The 25,875-nt window shown below is 44.7% G+C and overlaps 1 protein-coding gene across 10 annotated transcripts in view; it reads right to left on the bottom strand.

The window, feature by feature from the left end:
- Positions 1 to 25,875, bottom strand: part of CPEB1 (cytoplasmic polyadenylation element binding protein 1) — a 105,717-nt gene continuing 79,842 nt past the window's right edge. For 5 of the 10 annotated variants that reach the window (XM_058427651.1, XM_058427653.1, XM_032175559.2 and 2 more), the window contains 9 exons: positions 14,885 to 15,111; positions 12,995 to 13,247; positions 11,005 to 11,118; positions 10,535 to 10,639; positions 9,563 to 9,699; positions 6,567 to 6,765; positions 4,270 to 4,364; positions 3,567 to 3,647; positions 8 to 1,509 (listed from right to left, as the gene is read on the bottom strand). In XM_058427651.1, coding sequence (XP_058283634.1) covers positions 1,399 to 1,509; positions 3,567 to 3,647; positions 4,270 to 4,364; positions 6,567 to 6,765; positions 9,563 to 9,699; positions 10,535 to 10,639; positions 11,005 to 11,118; positions 12,995 to 13,247; positions 14,885 to 15,111 — 1,322 coding nt within the window. In that variant the 3' untranslated portion in view covers positions 8 to 1,398. Of the gene's footprint in view, positions 1,510 to 3,566; positions 3,648 to 4,269; positions 4,365 to 6,566; positions 6,766 to 9,562; positions 9,700 to 10,534; positions 10,640 to 11,004; positions 11,119 to 12,994; positions 13,248 to 14,884; positions 15,112 to 25,875 lie in introns of all 10 variants that reach the window. The other 5 variants (XM_058427650.1, XM_032175563.2, XM_058427649.1 and 2 more) reach the window with 3 other exon arrangements.

Genomic DNA, 25,875 nt, shown 5'->3' on the forward strand with positions numbered 1-25,875 from the left:
TCTGCTGCAACGTGTTTATTATGTGCCAAAAAAACTACACCACAGCTTACTCCACACATCTGTAGGAGAGTGCAGTCTTGCCTGCATATACTACAATGAGGTAGAGACTTCACACACAGCTTCACAAAACCCACAGAGTAGCTGGGATATGCAACAATGCAACGTCAGCTCAGCAGGAGGGAGGGGTTATGACACTGGTTCTTTGGCACACAGCTTCCCTAGGAGGGGCAAGTAGTTTTTGTGGGGTTTTTTTATTTTTTATTTTAAAAAAAAAAAAAAGGAAAGAAAGAAAAAAGTCAAGTTTTCAAATTCCAGTGGCATTTCAGTCAACTGCAACTGTTATCTCATACATTCCTCAAATTAAAGATATAAGGGAAGGGTACTTGCCCCCTCTAAGAGAAAGGGCTCCTGTGAGCCTTCATCTGCCCCCACTGAAAAGCAGCCCTTTTTAGCTCAGTTACAAAAGAAAAAAGTCCTGTGACTTTGTGATTAAAAACTTCTATCAACCCCACCCCCCCACATAAGTGCAACTTAAGGAGGTGCAATAAACCATTTAAAACTATATACAGCAGCCGCTCAAACACCGTTTGTCCGGTCCAGTTTCAAATAAAACAAAAACATTTTTTTTTTCTTGGTTGCAAATGCCTTGATTTGCAACTGTGAGAAACAGTGACCAGCAGTCCCCCAGACACAAATTTGCTATAATGTTAAAAGCTGCCAGGAAAGAAAAAAATATCTTGTTCCAAACGACTTAAAAACTGTTTTAAGGAGTGTAAAAAGGAACCGGTAAAAACCCTCGAGCGTAAAATATGAAATATGATTTTGGTTTAAATGAAGAGCAAAGTCTCCTTATTGTTTACAGTAAAAAACACCAGCTGAACACTCAGTTTATGCCGTTCAGGTGGGGGTTAAATAAATGGAAAGGCACTGTATGGCAACTGCAAGAATGAAACCAATGAGACCTGCGCATCATCACCATCAGTATTGCAAGGAATGTAAAAAAGCGCTTTTAATAAATAAACCTAGGTGTAGGCATCCGTGTCAATACCTCAATACCTTCTGGACACGTAGTTGTTTTTTTTTTTTTTTTTTTTTTTTTTTTTTTCGCTTTTCATCTGCAAAATGAGGAACTAAAATCTGGGAAAACTACAGAGTCGCTTGGAGGGTAAGCCAGAGGGTCCTTGCCCTTGGTATACCCCCGAAAACAAAACCCGACAAAACTCAATGTGCATTAATTAGTGCAGAAACAAAGACAGATTCAGCAAGTGCAAAGGTGACTACAACTTTCCCTTGTCCTCGGGAAGCCAGCTCCCTGGTCGCCAGTGGCAGGGTGGTGCAAGCTGCTTGCCTGACCTGCCAGCTTCGGGCGCCACAGGCCACTGGGCAAGGCCAGCTCCTCTAGCTGGAATCTCGGTTCTTCTGGTTCCGCATCAGGGGGCTGTGGTGGCGCAGGCCCTCCATGCTGTGCCGCCAGTGCCAGCAGCTCCGGCAGAAGTATTTGAAGCAGACCTGGGTTGGGGGAACAAAAAGGAGGATGCCATGCTTGTGTCAGCACCAGACACAGAAGCTGTTGCATGAGCTGCTTGTCCTGTTTGGAGAAGGGGTGGGAGACTCCCGATGGCCTCTGTGGGTTAGAAGAGATGGTCCATAGGAGCGCTCTCACCTCAACACAGAAGCCTGATTAACTATGGCAAACCCACCATCCTCGTTACGGGTCCCCTTACTTAAACATGTTGGGCTCGTAGTGTGTGCAGAGACCATGCTAGTTTCTCTTACCCCTCTAACCATGACAGCTGCTCTCCTATTCCCCTGCCCTTCTCACCTCCTACAGAGTAGTTGTATCACATGGCTGCTAACGTGGAGAATGTATAAAGACACTGACTAAAAATTCTAATGCTAGGCAACATCCTGCTTTCTTCCCATTAAGTGAGGAGAGGTGACTGGGTTTGTTTCTCAGTCTAGTCCCATCTCTTGGCTGCTGTGTAACCTCAGGCAAGCCACTAATCTCTGAGCAATTATCTGACTACGGAGATTATCTGTGAAAGATCCAGATCCATAAAAGCCTGGTAGATGAGGCTGATCAGAGAGGTATTTGGTCTCAGGCTTTAGCTAACAATCCAAACTTAACTTCAAACTCTCACTTGAGAGCCTCAGTTTAACCATATTCAGAGACTCCAAATCTGATCAACGGCATCACTGCAAAAAATTTTTAAATAAAATTTAAAAAGCACCCACTAAGCATGGATGGACTGCTGCTGGTGTCCTAAGAGGTCCCAGACTTCCCCTAATACCTGTCAAAGGATGATGCTGACTAGCAGCACTGACACCACTTGGATACTTGTTGGACACACGGAATCTCAGGGTCCGCCCGAAACCCACTGAATCAGAATCTAAGATCCTCAGGTGATGTGTCTGTAATTAAGATTTGAGAAGCACTGCCAAACACATCCAGATCCACGTTCCATCACCTAGGAACATTCAACAGAAAGCCATCTCGCTGCTTTCTGCCTGTCACTGACACCTGTGGGTACAGCCCAGGTGCAAATATCAAAGTCATCCAGAAGTTCAGATGTAAAGGAGGACAAGTCCCTTGAGTAGAGAAAAATCCATTTAGAAGGCCTCAGGGTTAGGCAGCTGAGCCTGGCTCCCACGTGCTGCTGACCACACCCAGCCAGGCTTCTCATCATCTACAAAACCACCTCTCAGCAATAGTGGCATACTGCATAGCAACATCCCAGGCAAGAAAAAGGCCACATCATTCTCAGTAAACTATCGCAAGGACAAAAAACCAAACACCGCATGTTCTCACTCATAGGTGGGAATTGAACAATGAGAACTCATGGACACAGGAAGGGGAACATCACACTCTGGGGACTGTTGTGGGGTGGGGGGAGGGGGGAGGGACAGCATTAGGAGATACACCTAATGCTAAATGACGAGTTAATGGGTGCAGGAAATCAACATGGCACATGGATACATATGTAACAAACCTGCACATTGTGCACATGTACCCTAAAACCCTAAAGTATAATAAAAAAAAAAAAAAAAAAAAAAAGAAAAAGGCCAAAGTATAAAGACTCAATTCAACATATTTTCTTAAGAGTTCTGGATCAAGCTATCTAAAGTGTGTCTGTCCCTGGTCTGACCTTCAGCAAACATTACTGCTGCCTCCTCCATGCTCTCAGACACCACAGGGTACCTAAGAACTCTAACATCCAACGTCATGAACTTGGAATAACTTTTTTTTTTTTTTTTGACACAGAGTCTCGCTCTGTCCCAGGCTGAAGTACAGTGGTGTGATCTTGACTCACTGCAACCTCCGCCTCCTGGGTTCAAGCTATCCGCCTGCCTCAGCCTCCCAAGTAGCTGGGATTACAGGCGCATGCTACCATGCCAGGCTAATTTTTGTATTTTTAGGAGAGACGGAGTTTCACCATGTTGGCCAGGCTGGTCCTCCTGATCTTCCCGCCTTGGCATTCCAAAGTGCTGGGATTACAGGTGTGAACCACCGCGCCCAGTCAACAATTTTTAATTGAGGGCAGGGACTTCATAGACATCAGACCCACCTGATCTCGACAGAAGAAAGGACCAGGCTGAGAACTGCAGATATGACACAGAGAATCTTCTAGGTAGGGGTCAATCTGAACCTGCACAAAGGCAAAATAAGAAGATGGAAGTGGCTCTTCTTACCAGGAGGCTCGATAGGCTACAGAAGAACGGCACATTATTGGCCACACACAGGAATGCGGGATATTGGAATGCAGGATATTTGCCTGTTTTAAAGGAGGCTTGGAGAGAATTATGGGCCTGAAGTACAGAAAGGGGTTCTAGAGGACAGACTCATATACCATGCAGAGTCAGGCTGGATGCCTCTGGGATTCAGGCAACCACACACCTTAATGCCTGGTCTTCTTGGCAAACTGTACCTCAGCCCTCTATCAATTATCAATATAGGCAAGTGTTCAGAGGATTCCCGAAAGGTTGGAAAATAGCAAGTCAGGCTACTTAGCAATGCCAAAGAAATACCACCGTGAGGGAAGGCACCCTACACACTGAAGAGGCTCAACAGTCCCAGTTCCCTTCCTCCTGGGCATACAAAGACCAAGCCCACTCCCAAACCCTAACTTCAATGTTAATTCTCAGGAGTTTGGCTCACTTCCCTAAACACACCCAGCACAAACAGCTTCAGATCTCAGGCCTGCCCTGGGTAGTAACTGCCCAAACCCCTCTCATATACCCCAGAGTAAGGGCATAAACCAGCCAACTCACCTTCTTTGTGAATTTGGTGGTTTTGATCTCCACAAAAGCAGCGCTGACTGCTTTCAGGTAACTCCGTTGGTTATTGAAAGTCACACGACCAGATCCTAGGACAACAGACACAAGCTTCCCTTCTAACCGAATTCTCCCAAATGCTACTTTTTTTTTTTTTGAGATGGAGTCCTGCTCTTTCGCCCAGGCTGGTGTGCAGTGGCACAATCTCTGCTCACTGCAAGCTCTGCCTCCCAGTTTCATGCCATTCTCCTGCCTCAGCCTCCCAAGTAGCTGGAACTACAGGCATCCGCCACCATGCCCAGCTAATTTTTTGTATTTTTAGTAGAGACGGGTTTCACCGTTAGCCAGCATGGTCTCGATCTCCTGACCTTGTGATCCGCCCACCTCGGCCTCCCAAAGTGCTGGGATTACAGGCGTGAGCCACCGAGCCTGGCCTAATGCTACTCTTTTAAAATGCAGGAAACCCTTTACGATACCAGTGCTGTCCAACAGAAATATAATGTGAGCTACTATTTAACTTTATTTATTTTTTGAGACAGGGTCTCCGTCTGTCACTCAGGCTGGAGTATAACGGCGTGATCTCAGCTCACTGCAACCTCTGCAACCCAGGCTCAAACAATCTCCTGCCTCAGCCTCCCAAGTAGCTGGGACTACAAGCATGAGCCACCATGCCTGGCTAATTTTTGTATTTTTTTGTAGAGACGGGGTTTCACCATATTGTCCAGGCTGGTCTCGAACTCCTGGACTCAAACGATCTGCCCACCTCGGCCTCCCAAAGTGCCAGAATTATAGGTATAAGCCATCACGGTCAGCCCTTATGTAACTTTAAATTTTCTAGTAGTCACACTGAAATTTTAAAACAGTGGTGACATTCATTTTAATAATATATTTTATTGGCCAGGCACAGTGGCTCACACCTGTAAACCCAGAGCTTTGGGAGGCCAAGGTGGGCGGATCATGAGGTCAAGGGATGGAGACCATCCTGGCTAACATGGTGAAACCCCGTCTCTACTAAAAATACAAAAATTAGCTGAGCATGGTGGCGCACACCTGTAGTCCCAGCTACTCAGGAGGCTGAGGCAGAAGAATCACTTGAACGCAGGAGGCGGAGGTTGCAGTGAGCTGAGATAGCACCACTGCACTCCAGCACGGCAACAGAGTGAGACTCCATCTAAAAAAAAAAAAAAGTTTTATTTAACCCTATACGTTAATAATACTATTTCCAAATGTGACAACAGCTGTGTTTCCGAAACTCAATGGGGCCGCATTTAGCTGGTGGGTACCATATTCGTACCATATTTGACAGTGGAGGTCATGTTAGCGTGAACCATTCAGGAATGGGGGAAGAATTTGCAGATCAAGATGGGAAGGCAAGAGAAGGGACTCCTTCATTGCAGGTAGAGCATAGGTTAAGGTTAAAGGATTCAGAGTGGAAGCTAAGATGCAGATAGAACACTTGTCTGAAGGGTAAGCCCAGCAGTTGAACTGAACCTCTCCTAGCCTGGAGGCACTCTGGAGACCTATTAAGAGAGCTGGAAGAAGCCCCATCCTGCCAAGTGCCTCCTCCGCTCCTGCGGCTTCTGAAGTCCCTGTTCTCAATCTGCTGCACAGCACTGGTGAGTACGCGGTGCTCCTTCCTGACCAGATTCAGTGTGGGTGTGAAGACTAAGCATTTGGGGAGGTGGGTTAACCACATCTTAATCACAGAGGTCAGGCTCTGCTCCACCTCCATACCCCATCATTGACATTTTGCCAGGACTGGCAAATTGACCTCCTTTCTCAGAGGAGCTGATCAAAACCTAATGGTTAGGCTCACAGACTTCTGAGTTAGGAAAGCACACTCTGTTGCCTGACTCACTCAGAAGTCCTCCTCCCGCCTGACCTGGTCTCTGACCTTAGACAATGCCAGAGCTTTTCAAGAACTTTTAATAAAAGAAACCAGGCAAGTTCAGAGAATTGCAGCCTTTTCATGAAATAGTACCTGTTGTCTGTTCAAATGGTTTCGCTGTGAACTCTGAGCTTCCAACAAAGTTCCTACCTCACTCTCACTTCTTATCACCTCCTGTAGTCTCCAACTGCTTTTTCTCCCACTGCGTGGGAGATGGTGGGTAGAGGGCTAGATACAGAAGGGCCAGTACTCGTGACTTGTCTAGAAAAAGATATTATGGTGCTGGTATATGCTGATCTGCAGACCTGGGTCAGGCCTCTCTCCTCACTCCCATGGGGAAGTATCACAATCTTGGTCTACTCCCAGGGGCCAACCAAGCTTTCACACACAGAAGTGGGACACTTACCAATGGGATACTTGTGCTTATCTGTGTCAATCCCGGCATACACCACTCCACCAAATAGGTCGTTCAAGATGGCTGCCAGGGCCTCAGCATTTAGCATTCCATGCAGAGCACCGACAAACACCGTCCTGCTGGGGTCAAGCCTCTGAGATGGGCTCCGGACAAAGTTACTGTCGGCTAATACCCATGGGATCACCTGCACCTGAAAACCACCCAAAGGTGTATCAGCCCTGGCAGACAGCCACAGAGAGAGAGGTGCTTGCATGGCAAGGTACGTGCTCTGGAGATACTGAAGCTGAGCTAAGGCCTTTACAGGGGTGAAAAGGTGTTGTTGCCCAATCTTAGGCATGCAGGCGTCCAATAAACCACCCTGACTCCACCCCAACTGGAGTTGAATTTTACTGAGTCCATGTGTCCAGAATGGTAGAAGTGGACACAGTACTCACTCATGCTGGAGAGTAAGCAAAGAAGTACCACATGACCAAACCCAGGAGCCCAGCATTGTATTTCAACCTCCAACTGTGTAGTTCCAACAAAGGGCTGTGGACACTGATGAAAAGAGCATAATCTGAAGTCCTCAAGAAAGGAAGGACTCACAGAGAAATTAAAGGCCAGGATCCTAAAGCACAGAGGGGTGGGAGTACTTACGATATTTGTATGAGATGGTTACTGGCCCAACCTAGGCTTCAGAGGGTTTGTGCCAGAGCAGTGGCAATGACTGGAGAGAGGTTGGGTAGAAAGTCACATAATAAGATCCCTGGAGTCTTAAAGGGCTGGGGCTGACCATGTCCTTTGCCTCTGAATCTCCTGAACCTGGAACAAAACCTTGTAGAGCAGGTGGAGGATTCCAGAATGAAGTGAAGATCTAAAAATATGTCTTGAAGCAGGAAGAGATCTGAGGCAGAAACCAGCAAGGAGGCAAAAACAGTAGTTTCAAAGAACAGGTGATTAAGACTTGGACAAGGCTGGTGGCAACAAGCAGAGAACAGGCCAAGACCAAAGAGATTCTTCAACAGAAGAGTCTGCAGTACTCAGACAGCATAAGCAGGATGGGCAAGCAAGGAAGAATCAGGCCTGGTAGGTGCTGGGCCTACACGGTCTTGGGATGAGAGGACCTGGCAGAAGTTACGAGAGGGGAGCCAATTTCACTGGAAGATGAAAAAGCCCATTTTGCCCACAAAAGAGTTTGGGATTACAGGACATCCCAAAGGAGGATCCCACAGGAAGGTGGGGCTCAGGTGGGACATGAGGCTAGAAAGGTGAATCTGGGTCTAAAGGTGAGAGGAGCCACAAAAGTGAGTCATTTGTCTGAACTAGAAAAGAAGTAGGGAGTCAAAGATTGGCTATATTGGCGCTGGCGGGGAGGGGAACACAAAGGAAAAAGAAAAGTAGAGAGTAAGGAGAACCGCATCAGCCTATAGCCAGTGAATGAAAGAAAGATTAAATCCCTGTAAGGTGATGAGGAGGGAATGAGAGACAGGATAGTGTCTACAGGGCACTGAGGAAGGGGAAGGGCTCTGTGATATGCACATGGCCATCTCTGGTTGTGAAAGCAGGAGGGGAGGAAAAAGGAGCATGTTAATTAAGTCCTAGAACATACTAAGGTGGGAAGACTACACAAGCTCCACACAGTAAGGAAGCAGAGAAGGTAGGGAAGCTGTGGGTCACTGTGGGCAGCCAGAGGACGAGCCTGCCCTCTCACTAACGCAGAACAAGAGCCAGCTTTGTTATATGGATTTATTTTAAATCTAACGCAACCATCCAAATAAAATAGGCATTTCTCCTCTTACCCTATAGATTTTTTTAGAGAAGCTTTAAGGTTCACAGTAAATCTGAGCAGAAAGTACAGGGATTCTCCAAATACTCTCTGCCCCCACACTTGTGTGACTTCTCCACTATCAGGATCCCGCATGAGAGTGGAACATTTTTTTATACTGACACATCATCAACATCCAAAGTCCATGGTTTGTATCAGAGTTCACTCTTGGTGTTTGTTTTACCTTCTATGGGTTTGGACCAAAGTATAATGACATGTATCCACCATATACAGAATTGTTTCACTGCCCTAAAAATCCTCTGTGCTATGGTCTCTTCATCCCTTCCTGCTAAACCCCTGGCAACCACTGATCTTTTTTACTAAAATAGGCATTTTAGTTTCCCATTTTATAGAAGAGAAGAGGAAACAAAGTTTCAGAGATATTAAATATCTAGTCCAATGTCACAAAATTTGTGTGCTCTCGAATCTGATTTTACCACCACACTGATTCCTGAGCTCAAAACTTGCTTTGACAAGTGGTTCTCAAACACTATCCACTAGAACCACTTGGGGATCTTTGTTCAGTTGGAGATTCCTAAATTCCACCTAGAGTGATTCAGTAAGTCTGGGATAAGGCCCAAGAATGTGCAATGAGATGCCCAGGTGAGATAAACTCGTTAGAGACCCATGCTGCCAAGGATACATAACGCTGATATTAGAAAAGGCATAGGAAGAGAGAATCTTTTGGGGAAAACCCACAAAACTAAATAAAGCCCTGAATAAGAATGAAGAAGTGACCCACAGGTGGGTGTGGGCTAAAGAGGAATTCACCCCCACAGACTGGGAGGTCACAAGGCACAGGAAGGGCAGGACCAGGGAAAAACAGCTGTAGGTTTATCAGTTAAGTCCAAGTAGGGAAGTTTGCTGTTCTCAATTTCATTTCTAAGACAAGAGGTTTGAAACCAAAGTGTTGGCTACCAGAAAGAAGAGTAGAATAAAGACTGGGAGACAGTTTGATTACCATGGGCAGGCATGCACCACCCATTAGGGCCCAAAGGTTGCCTTTTTTTTTTTTTTTTTATGTAATTGAGAGGATACTGCTATTTTATTGTGGGATAAGAAAAGCCTTCTTGCCTCAGCAGGAATACTCCTTGCCTGCAGCCTGCCTATCCACCTACCCCAAGAAAATCCAGTGCCTCAATATTCCAAGAACCTCGATCAAGAAAGGACATCATGCTCTCACCTCCTTGCAGCGCATCCTTCGGCTGGACATCTTGAAATAATATTCACTCAGGCCATCTGGGCTCAGCGGGTCATGAGAGCAAGCCTGAAGCAAGGATCGGACAGACTTCTCTAGTTCGAAGACCAGATACACATACCCTATTCCCAATGAGAGGAAAACTCACATTAATATCCCTTAGGTGGCCAATCCTCAGCCTTGGCTTTGCAGCAGGGCGTTTCTTCCAAGAAAGAAGGTCTTGTGTGTAAGATACATTTTTGTTTTACTCCTGAAAAGTCTTGTTGAGTGGAAGCATTTGCTATGCAGATGCCCCGGGTTGTGGGCCTCCCTCCCACCCTGGTGAAGGAAAGGACTGGCAAGCTGAGACAGAGGATCCCACCATTACCACAGCTCTCTATGCAAGAACACAGAGCATGTTCAGGTCAGCAGAGCCAGGCTTTCCTGGGGGCAGGAAGGATGGCAGGTATTGCTTTAAACGCCTACTTAAACCATTAGTTCAGTTCAATGAAGATGGGGCAGGGTGAAAATAGCACCTGCTCCTTTCTACAGGGAAGGGATCTCATTTCAGACCAGTGAAGAATCAGATGCTTGGTCCTCATTCCTGCCAACTCCAAAGGGACTTCAAGAATTAGGTCAGGCAACAACGTAACTGGGCAGGACAGGCAGGCAAAGGAAAGCTTTTCAAATGCCTTATTTTGAGAGGAAAGGTGCTGCTTGGGTTCAGGTTTAGAGAGAAGTGTACAAGGAAGGCGTTTCAGAGGCAACTCCCACTGCTGTGTAAGTCTGGACAGATGGAACATTAGCTCAGAAGAAACAGAGGGATGTGTTAGGTTGAAGAGAAAGTGCGACACATGACAGGTCTGTGCCCTGGAGTGCCCACCATGTTACCAACATGCAGCTGTGACATCCCAGCACCCCTAGGTGCAGTTATGTACTAGGGAAGGGAAAAAAAAGCTCCTACCACGTCTTTATTACCTTTAGGCATATTACCTTTGGGAGGACACCGGGGGTGCTTGCCATCCTTACCAGGCCACTCCACACTCAAAGAGCCAAAAACACGGAAGGTGTTAACTAATCCAGCTGCAAAGAGACAGAAAAGAATGGCAGAAGCTGAGGAACCATCTTTCCCAGTAAAAACACAAACACAGAATCACCAGCATTCTCCTCCCTGGCTCATCCCCACTGACAAACAACTCAAAAATGAATGCTGATCTCCGGTGTAAGCTCCCGACATAGGAGCACTATGGGGGTCTATGAAATGCACCTCTCCCCTCAGGGAGTGTCTGAGGGGAGTGTCTGAGTGACACTCATGAGGATATTACTCATGCAATACCCTGAGCTCAGGCAGGGGATTCAGCCCCTGGCCTCAATTCCAAGTTTCATGCTCCTGAAAGACATGCCCCACCCTTCAACTCTTAAAGCAGGAGGTCTTAGAGACAGCTCACCTTCTGTAATATCCCAAGGAACACCTCCTAGAAACACCTTGCAAGAGTAGATGGGGTTCTTATAGTTCCGGGGAGGAAGCTGGCCACTCCAGGTACAGGTGGCTTCATTCACAGCTTTGGTAGATGGCAAAGAGATAAACAGGCGAGGTTAGAGAATCAACAAAGCCACCACTCTTCCCCAGGGTGAACTTGTCCAGTAAGAACCTGACTGGCCACAGTCCTTGCCCAGATGCCTGAGAGAATATCCATGATTATTCTGAAAAGCAAGAAACCTATGTCTCACCAATCTACTCAGTCAAGTATGATAATCCTACTTTGCTAATTCTGTCCCCACTAAAATTGAAAGGAATACCAAACCAGATGTGTAGGGTAAAAATTTACACCCCATGTTATTTTCAAACATTCAACTAATATGCTAACCACAAAGCAGTTTTATCTTGTTATTGCTTACAGTACTAATTCATAATTACTTGAAAATAAACAGAGCAATACAACATCTTACAGGCTTACTGGTACAAATGGGCCTTCTCCCCAATGTTCAAATGAGAAACATTCTATTCTGTTTCTCTGTCTTGGCTCTGAACTCATGAATCACAGAAGTTAGGACACTGCCAATAAAAACCAGCACTGGCAACCCAGTAAGACAAGAATGTCACAACTGTTCCAAGCCAGACTCATCTTTATAGCACCCAAATAGACAATGGGCCTTCCTTGATGCCAACATGGTAACGTAATGAATCAGTCTTCAATCCTGTCCCCACTGTTTGTACCTTTCCAAATCAGAGACTGACCTTAGTGAGGACTAGCTAGTTCTTGCCCATTTATTTCACCCTCCTCTTTCAGCAAAGAGGCAGACAGCCAATGAAAGGAACTATCATTTTCATTCAAGACAAAGATGTGGAAGGACATTTCCTAAAAGGAATAGGCCCAACGTGTTGCTACAGCAAGAAACTGGGCAATGTCAGCAATCTTTTATGACAAAAACAGAATATAATGGTCTCATCCAAAAGCATGGTAGTCATTTCACAGGAAAACAATGGCACCAGAGAAAGTACAAAGATGGGCTGCCAAAATCATTAGGTGAACAGGGCACAGCACTATCAGAGGAGAATGAGATCCAGCCCAACTCTGTGAGCAAACAGACACACTGAAGCCTATGGAAACAAATGGAATGGAGAAACTAACACTAACTTAGTCATCAAATTCAGGACCTCCGAAGAGCCAGTGGTTAATGAACATCTCTCTGAAGCGGTACTAGACAAAGATGAAAAACATATTTAATACATATTTAGGATAATTTATTTTTTAAACCTTTTAAAATATATAGAGATGGGGGTCTCACTATGTTTCCCAGGCTGGGCAACTCCTCGGCTCAAGCCATCCTGATGCCTCTGCTTAAGTGCTGAGCCACCCAGGCCAGCCTAAGATTAAATTTAAATGTCAGAACCTTAAGGATTCCTAAGAGACCAGGACATCTGGTGACATTCCTTACCTTAGAGGTTGACAAATGGACCCCTCCTTCCCCAGTGCATCCCTGAGTATACCAATCAGAAAGCCTCCGGGAAGAAAGCTCCAGCATGAGTTGTGTCTGACGGTCTTTGAATTAGAATGTGGGGAGGGTAGACAAAATGCTGGACATCCCTTCCAGAGTTTCTCGAGGACATCCACCCATGGAAAAAGTAAAAGCAAGAGCAGCACACAGCCAGTCTCCACGGAATGGCACAAGTGAGAGACAGAGCCAGCTCCTTGTGCTGTGGCACATGCATGTGCCAGATTACCTGCCTCTTTCCTCTCCACTCAGCCTCAAGAAGTTCCTGAATTTGTTCCCATTAGTATTTACTCCACAGAAAGATAATTCTTTGCAGATCTGGAGACTTCACCATGCAACCAAGCCTCCTCTAGACAGTTCACAAGTGTGTGAACTAAGGTCACTTCCTCTCTGCTCCCAAAATGAAGCCTCAGGCCCCACACATGCTCAAGGCACACTCACCTGCAGCTTGTCGGTGCAGCCTAGCCTCTCTCTCTATGCTGAAGGGGTCTTTGGGAGCTTCGAGGAGGTCCCAGGATGGCCACACAGAAGCTCCTGGCCATCTCTTTGAAGCACTGGTTGGGGAGGGAGTGACTGCAGCAAGAGCAGCTTGCTCTTGGTCCATCCGAGACCCTACCCCCATCTTTAAAGGGTCTCTGGGACCACCCCCTGTCAGAGACAGGAAGGGCAGAGGTGGAGAAATGCGAAGGCTTGACTAGGGGAGGAAAAAGGAAGACAGGGTTTTAAAGGATAATTTTGTTATAAAGTAATAATCACATTATAGAAATTATTAAAAACATCCAATAGACATTTAGCATTTGATATATATTCTTTTAGACTTTCTTCCTGAGCAATTTTGATTAGTTCTAGTTATACTATAATTTAAACAAATGCTCCTTCTCTCCTCATTCAACAATTTTTCCACATTGCCAGTCTTTATAACCATTTAAAATGCATTTATCATATTCTATTTAGGGAACAAAGTACATCTCACTGACCCATACTCTTCCTGTTATATATATACTTTCCAAGTTTTCAGAACCATAAATAAAAATTAAGATGTAGCTTCTTCATATTCTGTGTTTTCTTTGGTCAGATTCCTAGAAAGTCGAATGCCAAAAACGCTATCTATGAGAGCTCTGCATTGTATCATAAATGTATCAGAATACCATAAGCTGTGTCAAACCTTTAAATTCTAATGTACGTTTGTGAAATGAAACATTATCAAAATCACTCATTGACAGAATATTTTAAAATCCCCAAATATTAATCAGTCATGAGATAAATTTCCAAGACTGAGTCCAATCTAAGTAATATAGACAGAACTACCAGCACCGTATCTGACCCCATTTTACAGAAGAGGTAACTGCAGCCCAGAGAAGCAAAGAGACCCGCATGTGACTGCCCTTTTAGAAATGCAGCCTTAACAGATAAAACCAATGGGCAGTGAGAACACCATCGCCAACTTCCATATTCTAGGACAGGCTGACAGGCGATCACAACCAAAGTTGCCAGTCCTGGGTATGGGGAAGAGAAGAAGGTGGTAAAATAAGCCATTCTATTCACTGCACATTCAGCTTGGGAGATTTGGCAACAAAAATGCTTATAACGCATCTGAAACTGTATTCTTATTTTGGGGTAATTTCTCACTGCCAATCCCACCTGTATTTACTTCTACTATCCCCTATCTATATTATCTGTACTACTCTATCTATAATATCCCCTACCTATTCTAATTCATTTGCCAACTCCACTTAGCATGAAGACCACACGCATCATACATGGCTGTAGATAAGGAACGTGAAATGCAAAAATTAACTGAGGCAATGTTTCATAGATTCATCATGGCATGAATTGAAAGCTGACATGGGTCAGTGGAAAAAATATAGGAGCTACAGTCAGATCTGGATTAAAATCCTATCTCTGCTAATTACTACTTAAAATTTTTTTAAGTTATTACTTTTGAGATATCATATATCAAAGTACATAAATGACACCATTTAAGGGCTAAAGAAAGCACCCCGTGTAGGTAAAGAAGCAGAACACTGTCAGGACCCTCACATTTACTTTTGAAATTAAGTGTTTTCCAGTACTCTTGGAGTAACTAGTAAAATGAGAGTCCTGAGCTCAGGTCCTGAAATGTACTGCTCAATGGGTCTTCAAAGCATCCTCTATCCTGTTAAGGGTAAGAACTCTACAAATGTCCACAATGATCTCCACTCCTCCCCTCATCCCATCTCCCAGCCTGCATTCCAGGGGACAGGCATCCCATAGATATTGTACCCTCCTTCCCCTTGGACACACACAGGCAATTCCACCCACAACCCCCCCTTTCCCAAATGAGTTACATACAATCAAATCTGAGAGATGATCTGATCCAGAGCTGAAGCCACTGGTGTCTGAGTCAGAGGGGCTGCTAGAGCGAGAGTCCAGGATGGGCCGGGTGTCCAGGCGTGATCCTCTAACTGAGGGTGCTGGAAACTTGTCCACCAAGTCAGACCCAAGGGGATCCAGAGGCAGGAAGCTCAAGGGGGGTTTTCCTAGGACATTTCCCAGTGGGTTATGGAGCATGCTCAGTACTAGGAGGACAAAAAAGGAAACCTCATGACCTCTTAGTTTTCTTTGCAGCCAACAGCCTCTTTCTTCTCCTACAGCCACCCAACAAGAGATACCAAAGGCAAGACCACTAAAAGCATGCCAGCAAAATACAATATAATGAACAGATATATATATCCAGCTCTGAGACCTTGCCACAAGGGCCCTGTTAGAGGAAGTTACAGGCTGACTGAAGATCAGAGTTCCTGCTGTTACAGTAGCAGCAAAACTGCTGGGTTCTTCTACCCAAGCTTAAAAGGTCAATGCCAGCACTTGGGAAACTGTCACTGGGGACCCTGGCCACAGCTGCTATTAATGCCTGGATACACCTACAGCACAGTTAGAAATCCCAAAACATACTTCATCTTTACTACCTGACAATTTGTTTATTAGAAGAATTCCCACCTTTCTAATGCATTAATATAGAATTTCAGGCCACACCCCAGAAATCTGGTATAGCATAAGCATACCACCTCATGTGAGAGGTTCACTTATGCAAACTTCTAGCATATACAGATTCTCTTCAATGTACCCTTGAACTTGAAATGTTTAGGATGGAAGGAGAATGACACGGTTAAGCCCATTCTTTGACTTAAGACAAACTTGGGATGAAACCCTGTGTCTGACACCTCTTGTATATGTCTGTGAGCTCTGGGAAGCTCACTTAGCTTCTCTGACCCTCTATTTTCTCACTGGCATCTAGGGTGGAGTATCAACTATTTCATAACATTGTTAGGACAGCTCAATAATTAGACACCAGATGGAAAGAGCTCAGCACAGTAGCACCCAGAACACAATAAATATTTAAATATGAAACAAAAAAAGAGCAACGTTTTCCACACTTGGCCTTGGGGAACCTAAGCAAAGCACACCCTCTATCTATGAGGATAAGGAATAAGAGGGCTTTGCCATGGAGCTATGGGTGTGCTAAATCTAGGAAAGAAGCCTTAATTTGAAGTTTTTTTTTTTTTCATCTGAAGAATGAGAACATTCACCTCAAAATGGCTGAGGTAAAACCAAAATAATATGTGTAAGTGCTCAATAACTGGCTGTGATTGGCCCCACTTCAGCCCTGACTAGCAATGAAATGAAACACAGGTCACCCAGAGCTGGTTTCCTCCCAGGCTTCTAAGTCAGTTTGAATGCTTGTCTGGAGCTGGAGTCCCAAGAAGCAGGAATAAACCTCTCAAGACTGAAATCAAAATCAATGCATGCTTTCAGGGTACCAGACACACATGCCATTAACGGAACATATACACAAGATCCCAAACATCTGTTAATATGGGACCAGACCAGCCCACTCTCCTTTGGGTGTATGACCTCCCCTTTTGGATAAGACATGGTAGGTGTATCCTTAACATTTAACACAGGGGAAACTGTAGATATATCTATTTATCTAGTTATTATTTTGTAGTAAAAATAGCTTTAATTTTTAAAGAGACTGTCATAATACTGTTTTCCAAGTAGATGGAACTACACCATTTTACATTCCCACCAGCAGTGATGAGAGTTTCAGTCCCTCTACAACCTGGCCAACACCTGGTTTGGTCAATCTTCTTATATCTAGCCAGTCTAATATGTATGTATGTTGTGGGATGTGGGTAGGGTGGAGCCACATCACATCCAGCAAGGAGTTAGTTTAGCATTTTGTTTTTCAAGGAAATAGTCCTAACTTTGAAATTGCCTTTTGAAGCAGTTTTCAAAGCTCTAACATTTAACTGTATGCTAAAACTAAGTGTCTCAAAATGCTTGGATTGATAACCATCAGAAATAATCCTTGACAAACTTCTCAAATAATCCTTTGGTCGGGTGTGGTGGCTCACGACTGTAATCCCAGCACTTTGGGAGGTTGAGGCAGGTAGATCACCTGAGGTCAGGAGTTTGAAACCAGCCTGCCTAACATGGCGAAACCCTGTCTCTACTGAAAACACAAAAATTAGCCAGGCGTGGAAGTGCATGCCTGTAATCCCAGCTACTCGGGAAGCTGAGGCACAAGAATTGCTTGAACCCAGCAGGCAGAGGCTGCAGTGAGCCGAGATTGCGCCACTACACTCCAGCCTGGGAGACAGAGCAAGATTCTGTCTAAAAAAAAAAAAAAAAAGTTCCTTGACAAACTCCTGCCTGAAAGAAATCCAAAATCAAAGCCTGCAGAGTCCATGCCCTGAGAAGGCACAATATGTGAAGACTTTATTCAAGGTTCCACCCTAATGCTGCAAAGCCTGGCAAAGAGGCACTGTGAAAAATCAACAGATCACATGCATTGGTCTTAAAAGTGGTACCAATGCCCTGGAGGGCCTCATCCTTTTACACATTTCACAAAAACAAGTTAGGGTGATGAACAGTGAGGTAACAATTCAAATCACAAAGAACCCTGACAACTAGGTTAAATAGTTTTTATCTTATTGTCATTTGTTTTTTTTTGAGACAGGGCCTAGTTCTGTTGCCCAGGCTGGAGTGCAGTGGCTCACTTCAACCTCAATCTTCCTGGGCTCAAGCAATCTTCCCACCTCAGCCTCTAGAACAGCTGGGACTACAGGCATGTGATATCTACCACATCTGGCTGATTTAAAAAAAATTTTTAGTAGAGGTAGCGTCTCACTACGTTGCCCAGGCTGGTCTCGAACTCCTGAGCTCAAGCAATCCTCTTACCTCAGCCACACAAAGTCCTAGGATTACAGGCATGAGCCACTGCACCCAGCATGATTTTATCTTAAGGGTAACTGAGAGACACGGAAAAGGGGATCTGCAGAGCTGCTGCTGGATAGCAAAGAAGGCTGACCAGGGAAACTAAGGAAAAGTACCAGTAGGAACCAGTGTCCAGCAAAGAGGAAAACTAAGTTGGACTTAAAGGATTTTCTGCAGCAGAGCTCAGATACCTGGATGGACACTGGAGCCATACAGAGCTATGATTTTGTTCCCCCAAGGGGGTATGAAGGAATAAATGGGACAACAGAATTGATGATAACAGCAACAAAGGAAATGAAGAATGGGTCATACATTATAGGCTAAAGACAGAACAAAGTCAATAGATCAGGAGCAAATAAATGGAAAACCAGTGATTTTAATAGGCTGATGCTATAAGAGGAATGAGGGTGGCAGACAACATAAACACGAAGAGGTGGGACATTGAAGATTAAGAGCTCTGAGGATGGCAAGGTCCAGAGTATGAAACTAGAGGTGGCTGACTTAGATGTGAGAAGTTTGAAATATTACATAAGTCATTCATGTGGACACTAAAGAGACCGATGGTGATAACTGGGCCTGGAGTTAAACAATGAGATTTTCAGAGACCTGGGACAATGAGTAGGCTCTACTTGGCATAGCAGCATCTTAAAGAAAAAGTCTTCAGCTAAAGCAGAAGACGGGGGGAGCATTCACCAGTAAAAAGAAGAAAGCCAGTTTGTTAACCTTGGAAAAGGGGAGTTTCAAGTGGCACAGCAGAGAGCTCTGAGAGTTGTCAAGGGAGAAACAGCATAAAGCAGAATGCCAGAAAAAATACTCAAGAGGGGATGCTGTCCCAAAGGCTTGTGTCTGAAAACACCAAAGATGGCAAGCATGGGCTCTGGTAACTGTCCTCACCCAAGGTTTTTTTAAAAGGTATTTTGGAAAGAGTCAAAAAAGCAACATGGTAAGCACTACAGACCCCTTTTCTCATTCACATCAATTTGTATTCACTATTGTGTTGGTACACCTGTTTCACCAGCCACAAACCCATCTACCTCCGCTAACTTGAAAGTTCTCTACTGTGCCTACAAAGGTATCTTGAGGCTTTGTCAAATTCCTGTACAAAGCTAGGAATTATCTCTGTAGTGATCCTCTAATCTGGCAATAAACCTGTCTAAGTAGAAAATGGCATGAAAACCCACGTTGGTCACTAACGAACTCTACTTCCTTAAGTGCTCACAGTTCATGGTCATTCATCTGTTCCGCAGTCTGGACCAGGTTCAGTTAAGCTTCTAACAACCTACTGAACGTCTAGCACATGCCAAACACTGTGTTAGAAGCACTTTAGGTAAACAGTCTTCACCAAATCCTAAGAAGTGGCTATTACTACTGCATCTTAACAAAAGGAAACCAAGACTTGGGGCAGTCAGTTTGTAAAAGTAACAGCTAATGAGTGACAGAGACTGGATTCTTTCCCACTCCAAGTACCATTCACTAGCTACCTTTTTTTTTTTTTTTTTTTAAATCTTTAGGACTTCACATCTGTCTTCACATTCCTCAGCACTTTTCCTTTGTCTGAATCCTGTAAGACCATCAACTACAGACTACTGATCTTCCCTACCAGAAGTCCCTGCTTTAGGACCTAGAGTATTCGGGTCTTAAATCTTATCTAGGGCCTTGCCACTACAGGAACTCATTAAAAACGCATTTTGGGTCCCACCCCAGACCTGAATCAGAATCTGCATTTTTAAAAGATCCCCAGGAGATGTGTATACACATTAAGTTTTAGAAGCACTGATCTATACAAACCCGAGGCTTGCTACTTCAAATTCCTAATCAATTGCCTTATCACATCCAAACATCTTTCATATATAATTATTTCCTCTGACTTAAAGACTGGAGGTTATGGCCAAGTGCAGTGGTTCACGTCTGTAATACCAGCACCTTGGGGGACTGAGGCAGGAGGACTGCTTGAGGCCAGGAGTTCAAGACCACCCTGGACAACATAGCAAGGCCTGTCTCTAAAAAAAATAAATCAGCCAGGCATTATGGCATGCACCGATAGTCCCAATTACTCAGGAGGCTGAGGCAGGAGGATCACTTGAGCCTAGGAGGTTGAGGCTGCAGTGAGCCATGATCGTGCCACTGCACTCCAGACTGGGCAACAGGGCAAAATCCTGTCTCAAAAAAAAAAAAAAGACTGGAGGTTATAATTTAAATACAGTTCTCACACTAAAATGGTAAATACTTTAAGAGGAAAAAAAAGGCATCAGATAAAGAAATCAACATGGCTATATAAGACATTTACTTAACAGTTCCTTCTCTCTGAAACACTTGGTGGGAGTGGAGGACAACACAGAGAGGCAAGACAGACACAGTAACCATGAACAAATAAGAATATAAAAAAAGAGTGGTAAGGATTATCATAGTTTCAGGAAAAGTGATGGCTAGAACAAGCTGATCACTGTGAAAAACATTCAAGACAACCCAAGGGACTTTGTAAGCTCATACTGAGCAAAACCAAAAGGAGAAAGGGCCTACTTAGAGCAGAAAGAGAAAAACGTTATTAAGGATTTAAGGACATTACTGGGTCACTTGACAAAACTGGAATATGAATGACAGTTTAATCAAAGTAGTGTTATCAACTTTAAATTGACTAAAGTTAACTGTTTTGTTACATATGAATGTATGTAAGATCATCTCTATTCTTTTTTTTTTTTTTTTGAGCAAGGGTCTCCCTCTGTAACCCAGGCTAGAGCGCAGGTGCACTATTACAGCTCACTGCAGTCTCAACCTCCCACCTCTGGCTCCGAAGTAGCTAGCGGCATGCCACCATGCCTGGCTAATTTTTTTTTTTTTTTTTTAGAGGCAGGATCTCACTATGTTGCCCAGGCTGGTCTTAACTTCTGGGCTCAAGCAATCCTCCTGCCTCAGCCTCCCAAAGTGCTGAGATCACAGGTGTGAGCCTCTGTGCCTGGGCCAATTATCTCTCCTCTTAATGATTCAGAGAACAATTATGTATTGATATATGGAGAGAGAATGTGCAAATGATAAAGCAAATGGGGTAAAATGAACAACAACAATAGGAGGTTCTGGATAAAAAGGATTACAAATATTCTTTGTATAATTTTATTTGTGTAACTTCTATAAATTTGAAATTATTTCCATTTTTTTTTAATGACAGGAAGGAAAACAAGTCAATTCCCATTTGGCTTTCTTTGCCTCTTTCAAGGTAACTTATCTAATCAGCAAAGGGAAATCAAGCACAAGTAATAGGAACTAGGATCCCAGAGGATAAGATAGTAATTGAGTACTTTTGGAGTCTCTATTAGAAGAAATAATCTTCTTTTAAACATGCTTTTTAAAGTCTCAAAAAAATCTGCATAGATATTTGCAGGCCCACATGTGTAAAAAGTTGTGCCTTCTCAATCAAGCATACCAAGACCCATCTTTACCACCCTACTCCAATAGCAATTAGCTCAACATCTGGCAAAAAGCAGGTGAACAATGACTGCTGAATTCTACTGAAAGAGAGTACATATTCCACAGAGCCAGTATGCTGAGGCTCTACCCTTTTCTATCAAGGATATTCAATTTAAGGACACAATTTTTTTTTGTTTTTTTTCTGTGATGGAGTCTCGCTCTGTTGCCCAGGCTGGAGTGCAGTGGCGTGATCTCAGCTCACTGCAAGCTCTGCCTCTAGGGTTCACGCCATTCTCCTGCCTCAGCCTCCCAAGTAGCTGGGACTACAGGCACCTGCCACCACACCCAGCTTATTTTGTGTGTGTGTGTGTTTTTAGCAGAGACGGGGTTTCACCGTGTTAGCCAGGATGGTCGCCATCTCCTGACCTTGTGATCCGCCCGCCTCAGCCTCCCAAAGTGCTGGGATTATAGGCGTGAGCCACTGTGCCCGGCCTAAGGACACAATGTTGACTTAGAGTGTAATACAGATTTAGGGGAATAAACCTTAACTCATCCCTACCCAGCCCATCTCCAAAACAGAGGTTTAAAAACCACAGTGACTCACCACATCACATCTGCGACAGTACTTCTTCCCTGAGTCTCAATTTCTTCAAAGAGAAAAAGGTTGAAGAAAGCTCCTCTGCTTGAGGAGGGGCAGGGTGGAAAACACTCTGTCCTAATCAATCCTCCCCAGACTCTACTGGGATCTTCAGGGCCACTGCAATACACTCCTACATTCAAGTACAGGAGCAAGGAAGAATGTCTCACTGAATTATATACCAACCACGTAGAAAAACAGGGAAAGGACTTGGATTGATGGCTCAGAAAGGGGCAATGCCATCCTAGAGAATAGGATCAGGGTGCCCCAGAATTAACACATGGGATGTCAGCATCTCCATGCATCAGTTTCCTGCAAATATTAAATCAGAAGGGATATACTGTAAATTTGACTAGAAGATACCAAGAAGCAAGAGGCCTAGAACTTGCCAGCTGGTTTGCTATTTCCTTCAACCCACAGAACAAGTGAATTTTGTGGAAACTGCCACCCATGGTCAGATGCCCTAGAGTGACCTGATTGTACCTCTACAGGGTCTGGCCAGGCAGTTCTCTGAGTGTCTACAGATCAAAGGAAGGAAAGCAGCAAAGACAATGGAAAGAAAGCAGCAAAGCAGCAAAGACAAAGGGAAGTGGGGGGACCTCATTTCAATAAAGAAAGCCTGTCTTGCTCCCAGCTCATGAGACCATACTTGCCCTATGTAGGGTTGCTGAGTACACAGCACCGATTTCCACCAGCTGGGAATCAGAAGGAAAGGAGCAAAATAGCTAGCGTTAGACTGTTCCCATTTATATTCAAAGCCATGAGCATACCTAACTGGAAAGGCATTCTCTTTAAGCCACACAAACTAAAATCCAGTGGAAATGACAGGTCCTTCATAATGCAGGCCAGTGTCTCATCTCAAAGTCCACTCCCCATCACGGGGCACACAACTTCATAATTCCAAATGTCAAGTATTAACCTAGATGGATTAGAGGAGGGGGAGAGGTGGTGAGAAGCTCTAGAGTCAATCTCCAATAATGGCCAAGGCCCTGACCTCTTTGCTCTGTTCTCTCCTTGGCCTCCAGAACACAGGAGATCATGGAAAGTCTGAGGTTTACCAAGTGCCTCCAGCTCTGGTGTCCAAGTGTCCAGCAAATTCCTATCTTCTAAAAATGGGTAAGACATTGTGCTCTTCCTAGAACAGAGGTACCCATCCCCATTCACATGCTGGCAGGAAATCAGCTACAGACATCTCTCAGGGAAGTCATGGGGAGGAGGGGACCTGGCAGAGGGTTCCAGTTCATTAATGCTACCTCAGAGGGTATAAGAGACCAAATCAGCAGTAATATTTTTAGACTGATTGCTAATTTTCTCTACTTTCACTCTTCTATGCCAGCTCCTGTCGGTTTTACAGCTGAGTCACTGTTCGAATTTTCGGAAGCCTTCCCCAAGAGTACAAAGGCACCTGGAGTGTGATGGCAGCATTAGCAATGGCAACAAGAGCCTGGCACTGAATGCCTGCATTGTAAGACCATCTGAGCTTGAGCTTAGCTGAAGGAGAGACTAGCCCCAAGACATGATGGTCAGGTGCTTGTTATCTAATGGAAATAGTCTAATGGGGAAAAAAATCTAATGGGTAAAATCCAGACCAGGAGCCATTATTTCTAGCCTATGATATAAGGCCGTATACCTGGAACTCTTCTTCCCTATCACCATCCTTGGTTCTAGGTTGCTTACTCAGGATCTCTCTGAAGGAACAGGAAGAGGGGAGAGTAGCATTCATTCCAGGTATGAAAACAGACCACTCTGCCTGTGACCCCAAATCTGCAACTCTATACCATATCTCTACTGTGGCAGTAATCAGAGTGTGGAATTCCCCCCGACTGTGGATCCCGCAAGTTCAAGTTAGTGACAAACACAGCCCTTCTCCCCAGTATAACTCCCAGTCTTGATCATCAGGCAAGTTCCATTACCTGTAGAAAAGACATATTCATGTCCCTTGTAAGGTCAGCACACATCCTGCCCCTGTCACTAACCACCTCAACTTCTTTCTCATCTGGCCACACTGCTTCCCAGGTTCTCCCTCCTCTCTGCATTGAAAGCTTTCCCAAATAGACTACTTGACTCCACAATAGAGCTCATGCTCCACTGTATGATGAAAACTTTGTATAAGTACATCACCGTCCCCTAGAAGTTACAAGGCCCAAGATACTGATCTTTGAAGAATCTGTCCATCTAGCTAAATCAACACAAGCAGGAGGCAGAAGAATGGGAGAGACCTTGTCTGAACTCTGCAGTTAAAAAACGCCCAGGATAAACACAGTGGCTCAGCACTCATCATTCATTCAAAAAATATGTATTAGCCATTAGCCAAGCACTGTTCTACTGCTGGGAATACAGCAGTGGAGAACTGGGAGTTGAGGAAGATTTACAAGAGACCTTGGCTGGGCCGAGGAAGTCCATGTTCCACATAAGAGAGACCTAATCCCGTTCTGAATGTCGCCTCAGAATGGTTGTTTGGAATAAGCTTCAGTGGAAAATTGCTTAAGACTCCCCACTCATCTTAGGCTGATCTAGCCTGCAGATCAATGGGGAGCCTGCAAGTGACACAGCACAGGGAACATTCCATTAACTGATTAGCAGTTAGGGTAGAAAACCAGAGTGTGGGCCGGGCACGGTGGCTCACTTCTGTAATCCCAGCTTTTTGGGAGGCCGAGGCGGGTGGATCACAAGCTCAGGAGCTCAAGACCCGCCTGGCCAAGATGGTGAAACCCCGTCTCTACTTAAAAAAAAAAAAAAAAAAAAAAAAATTAGCTGGGCATGGTGGTGGGCACCTATAATCCCAGCTACTCAGAAGGCTGAGGCAGAGGACTGCTTGAACCCGGGAGGCAGAGGTTGCAGTGAGCTGAGATCAGGCCACTGTACTCTAGCTTGGGCGACAGAGTGAGACTCCATCTCAAAAAAAAAAAAAAAAAAGAAAAGAAAAGAAAAGAAAACCAGAGTGTGAACAGGTTAGTCCTCAAGGGACTTCTAAAGGGGAGTGGGAAAAAACAGATATGTCCTCTGGCATCCTTAGACTGCACATCTGGTCTGCCCACTGGGCTTCTGTACAAGGCATCTTTAAGAGAGTCCTTCCTTCCAGGTCCCCCAAAGTAGTCTCAGTCACCTCACTCTTCTGCTGCATAATGCTGCACACAAAAGAGTCGCAAAGGGGAAGGCAGGAAGACAAATCCAGCGGGTGGTACAGCTGATGAGCTGAGACTCAGGGATCAAGATGGGGCTGGAACTGTCTACCATATGCCCTCACCTTCAGAGATCTCATCAAGGGAGCACATCACCTCTAGCTGAATAGCCCCTAGAGTAGTATATGGTTACTTTAAGTTTTCTCACCCAATATGTTAGAGTTCTGCTAATAGGACCACAGGTGTAACAGGAAGCATATGAGTTTTGTAACCAGAGACCTGGGTTAGAATTCTGAGTCTTCCAGTAGTTGTGTCACTTTGGGCACTTTGTAACCTCCATGAACCTATTTTCTCATCTGTGCAAGCATTAAAATCATGTGATGTACCTAGCACAAAAAATAGTCGATAAATGGTGGTTATTAGTCACTCCATGCCCCATTCCAGGATACTGAGGACAGTTTCCACAGCCCTTCTGTTCCATTACAGATCTTAAGACATTGCAAGCAGGACAAGGGTAGCCCTGGACATGAGAAAGGGCAGCACTAGGGTATGAGAAAAACGCACTTATAACACTCATCTTGCCCCAAAAGGCTTCCTCCCCATCAAGGGGTGGTGCCTCGGGGTAGGCACAGTCTAGAAGAGAAGGACCCCACAAAGTGTTACATCCAAGCAAGCCCATGCAGGCCTTGCAGGTACAATTCTCAAAAACAGACTCTATCCCAGGGTCTTCTTGCAGGACTCTGAGGCCAAGGAAATCTAGATAGGAGAAATACTCTGGCCCCTGGAGAATGGTATCCATGTACCAGCCTCAAGCTAAGAATCCAATGAAAGGTTGTTACAATGAAGAAAATCCTTAAGGGAAAAAATGAAAGCCCCTATCATAGCAGCTATCATGCAGCACT

Source organism: Hylobates moloch, unplaced genomic scaffold, assembly GCF_009828535.3.
Source record: "Hylobates moloch isolate HMO894 unplaced genomic scaffold, HMol_V3 SCAFFOLD_14, whole genome shotgun sequence".
Taxonomy (NCBI): Eukaryota; Metazoa; Chordata; class Mammalia; order Primates; family Hylobatidae; genus Hylobates; species Hylobates moloch.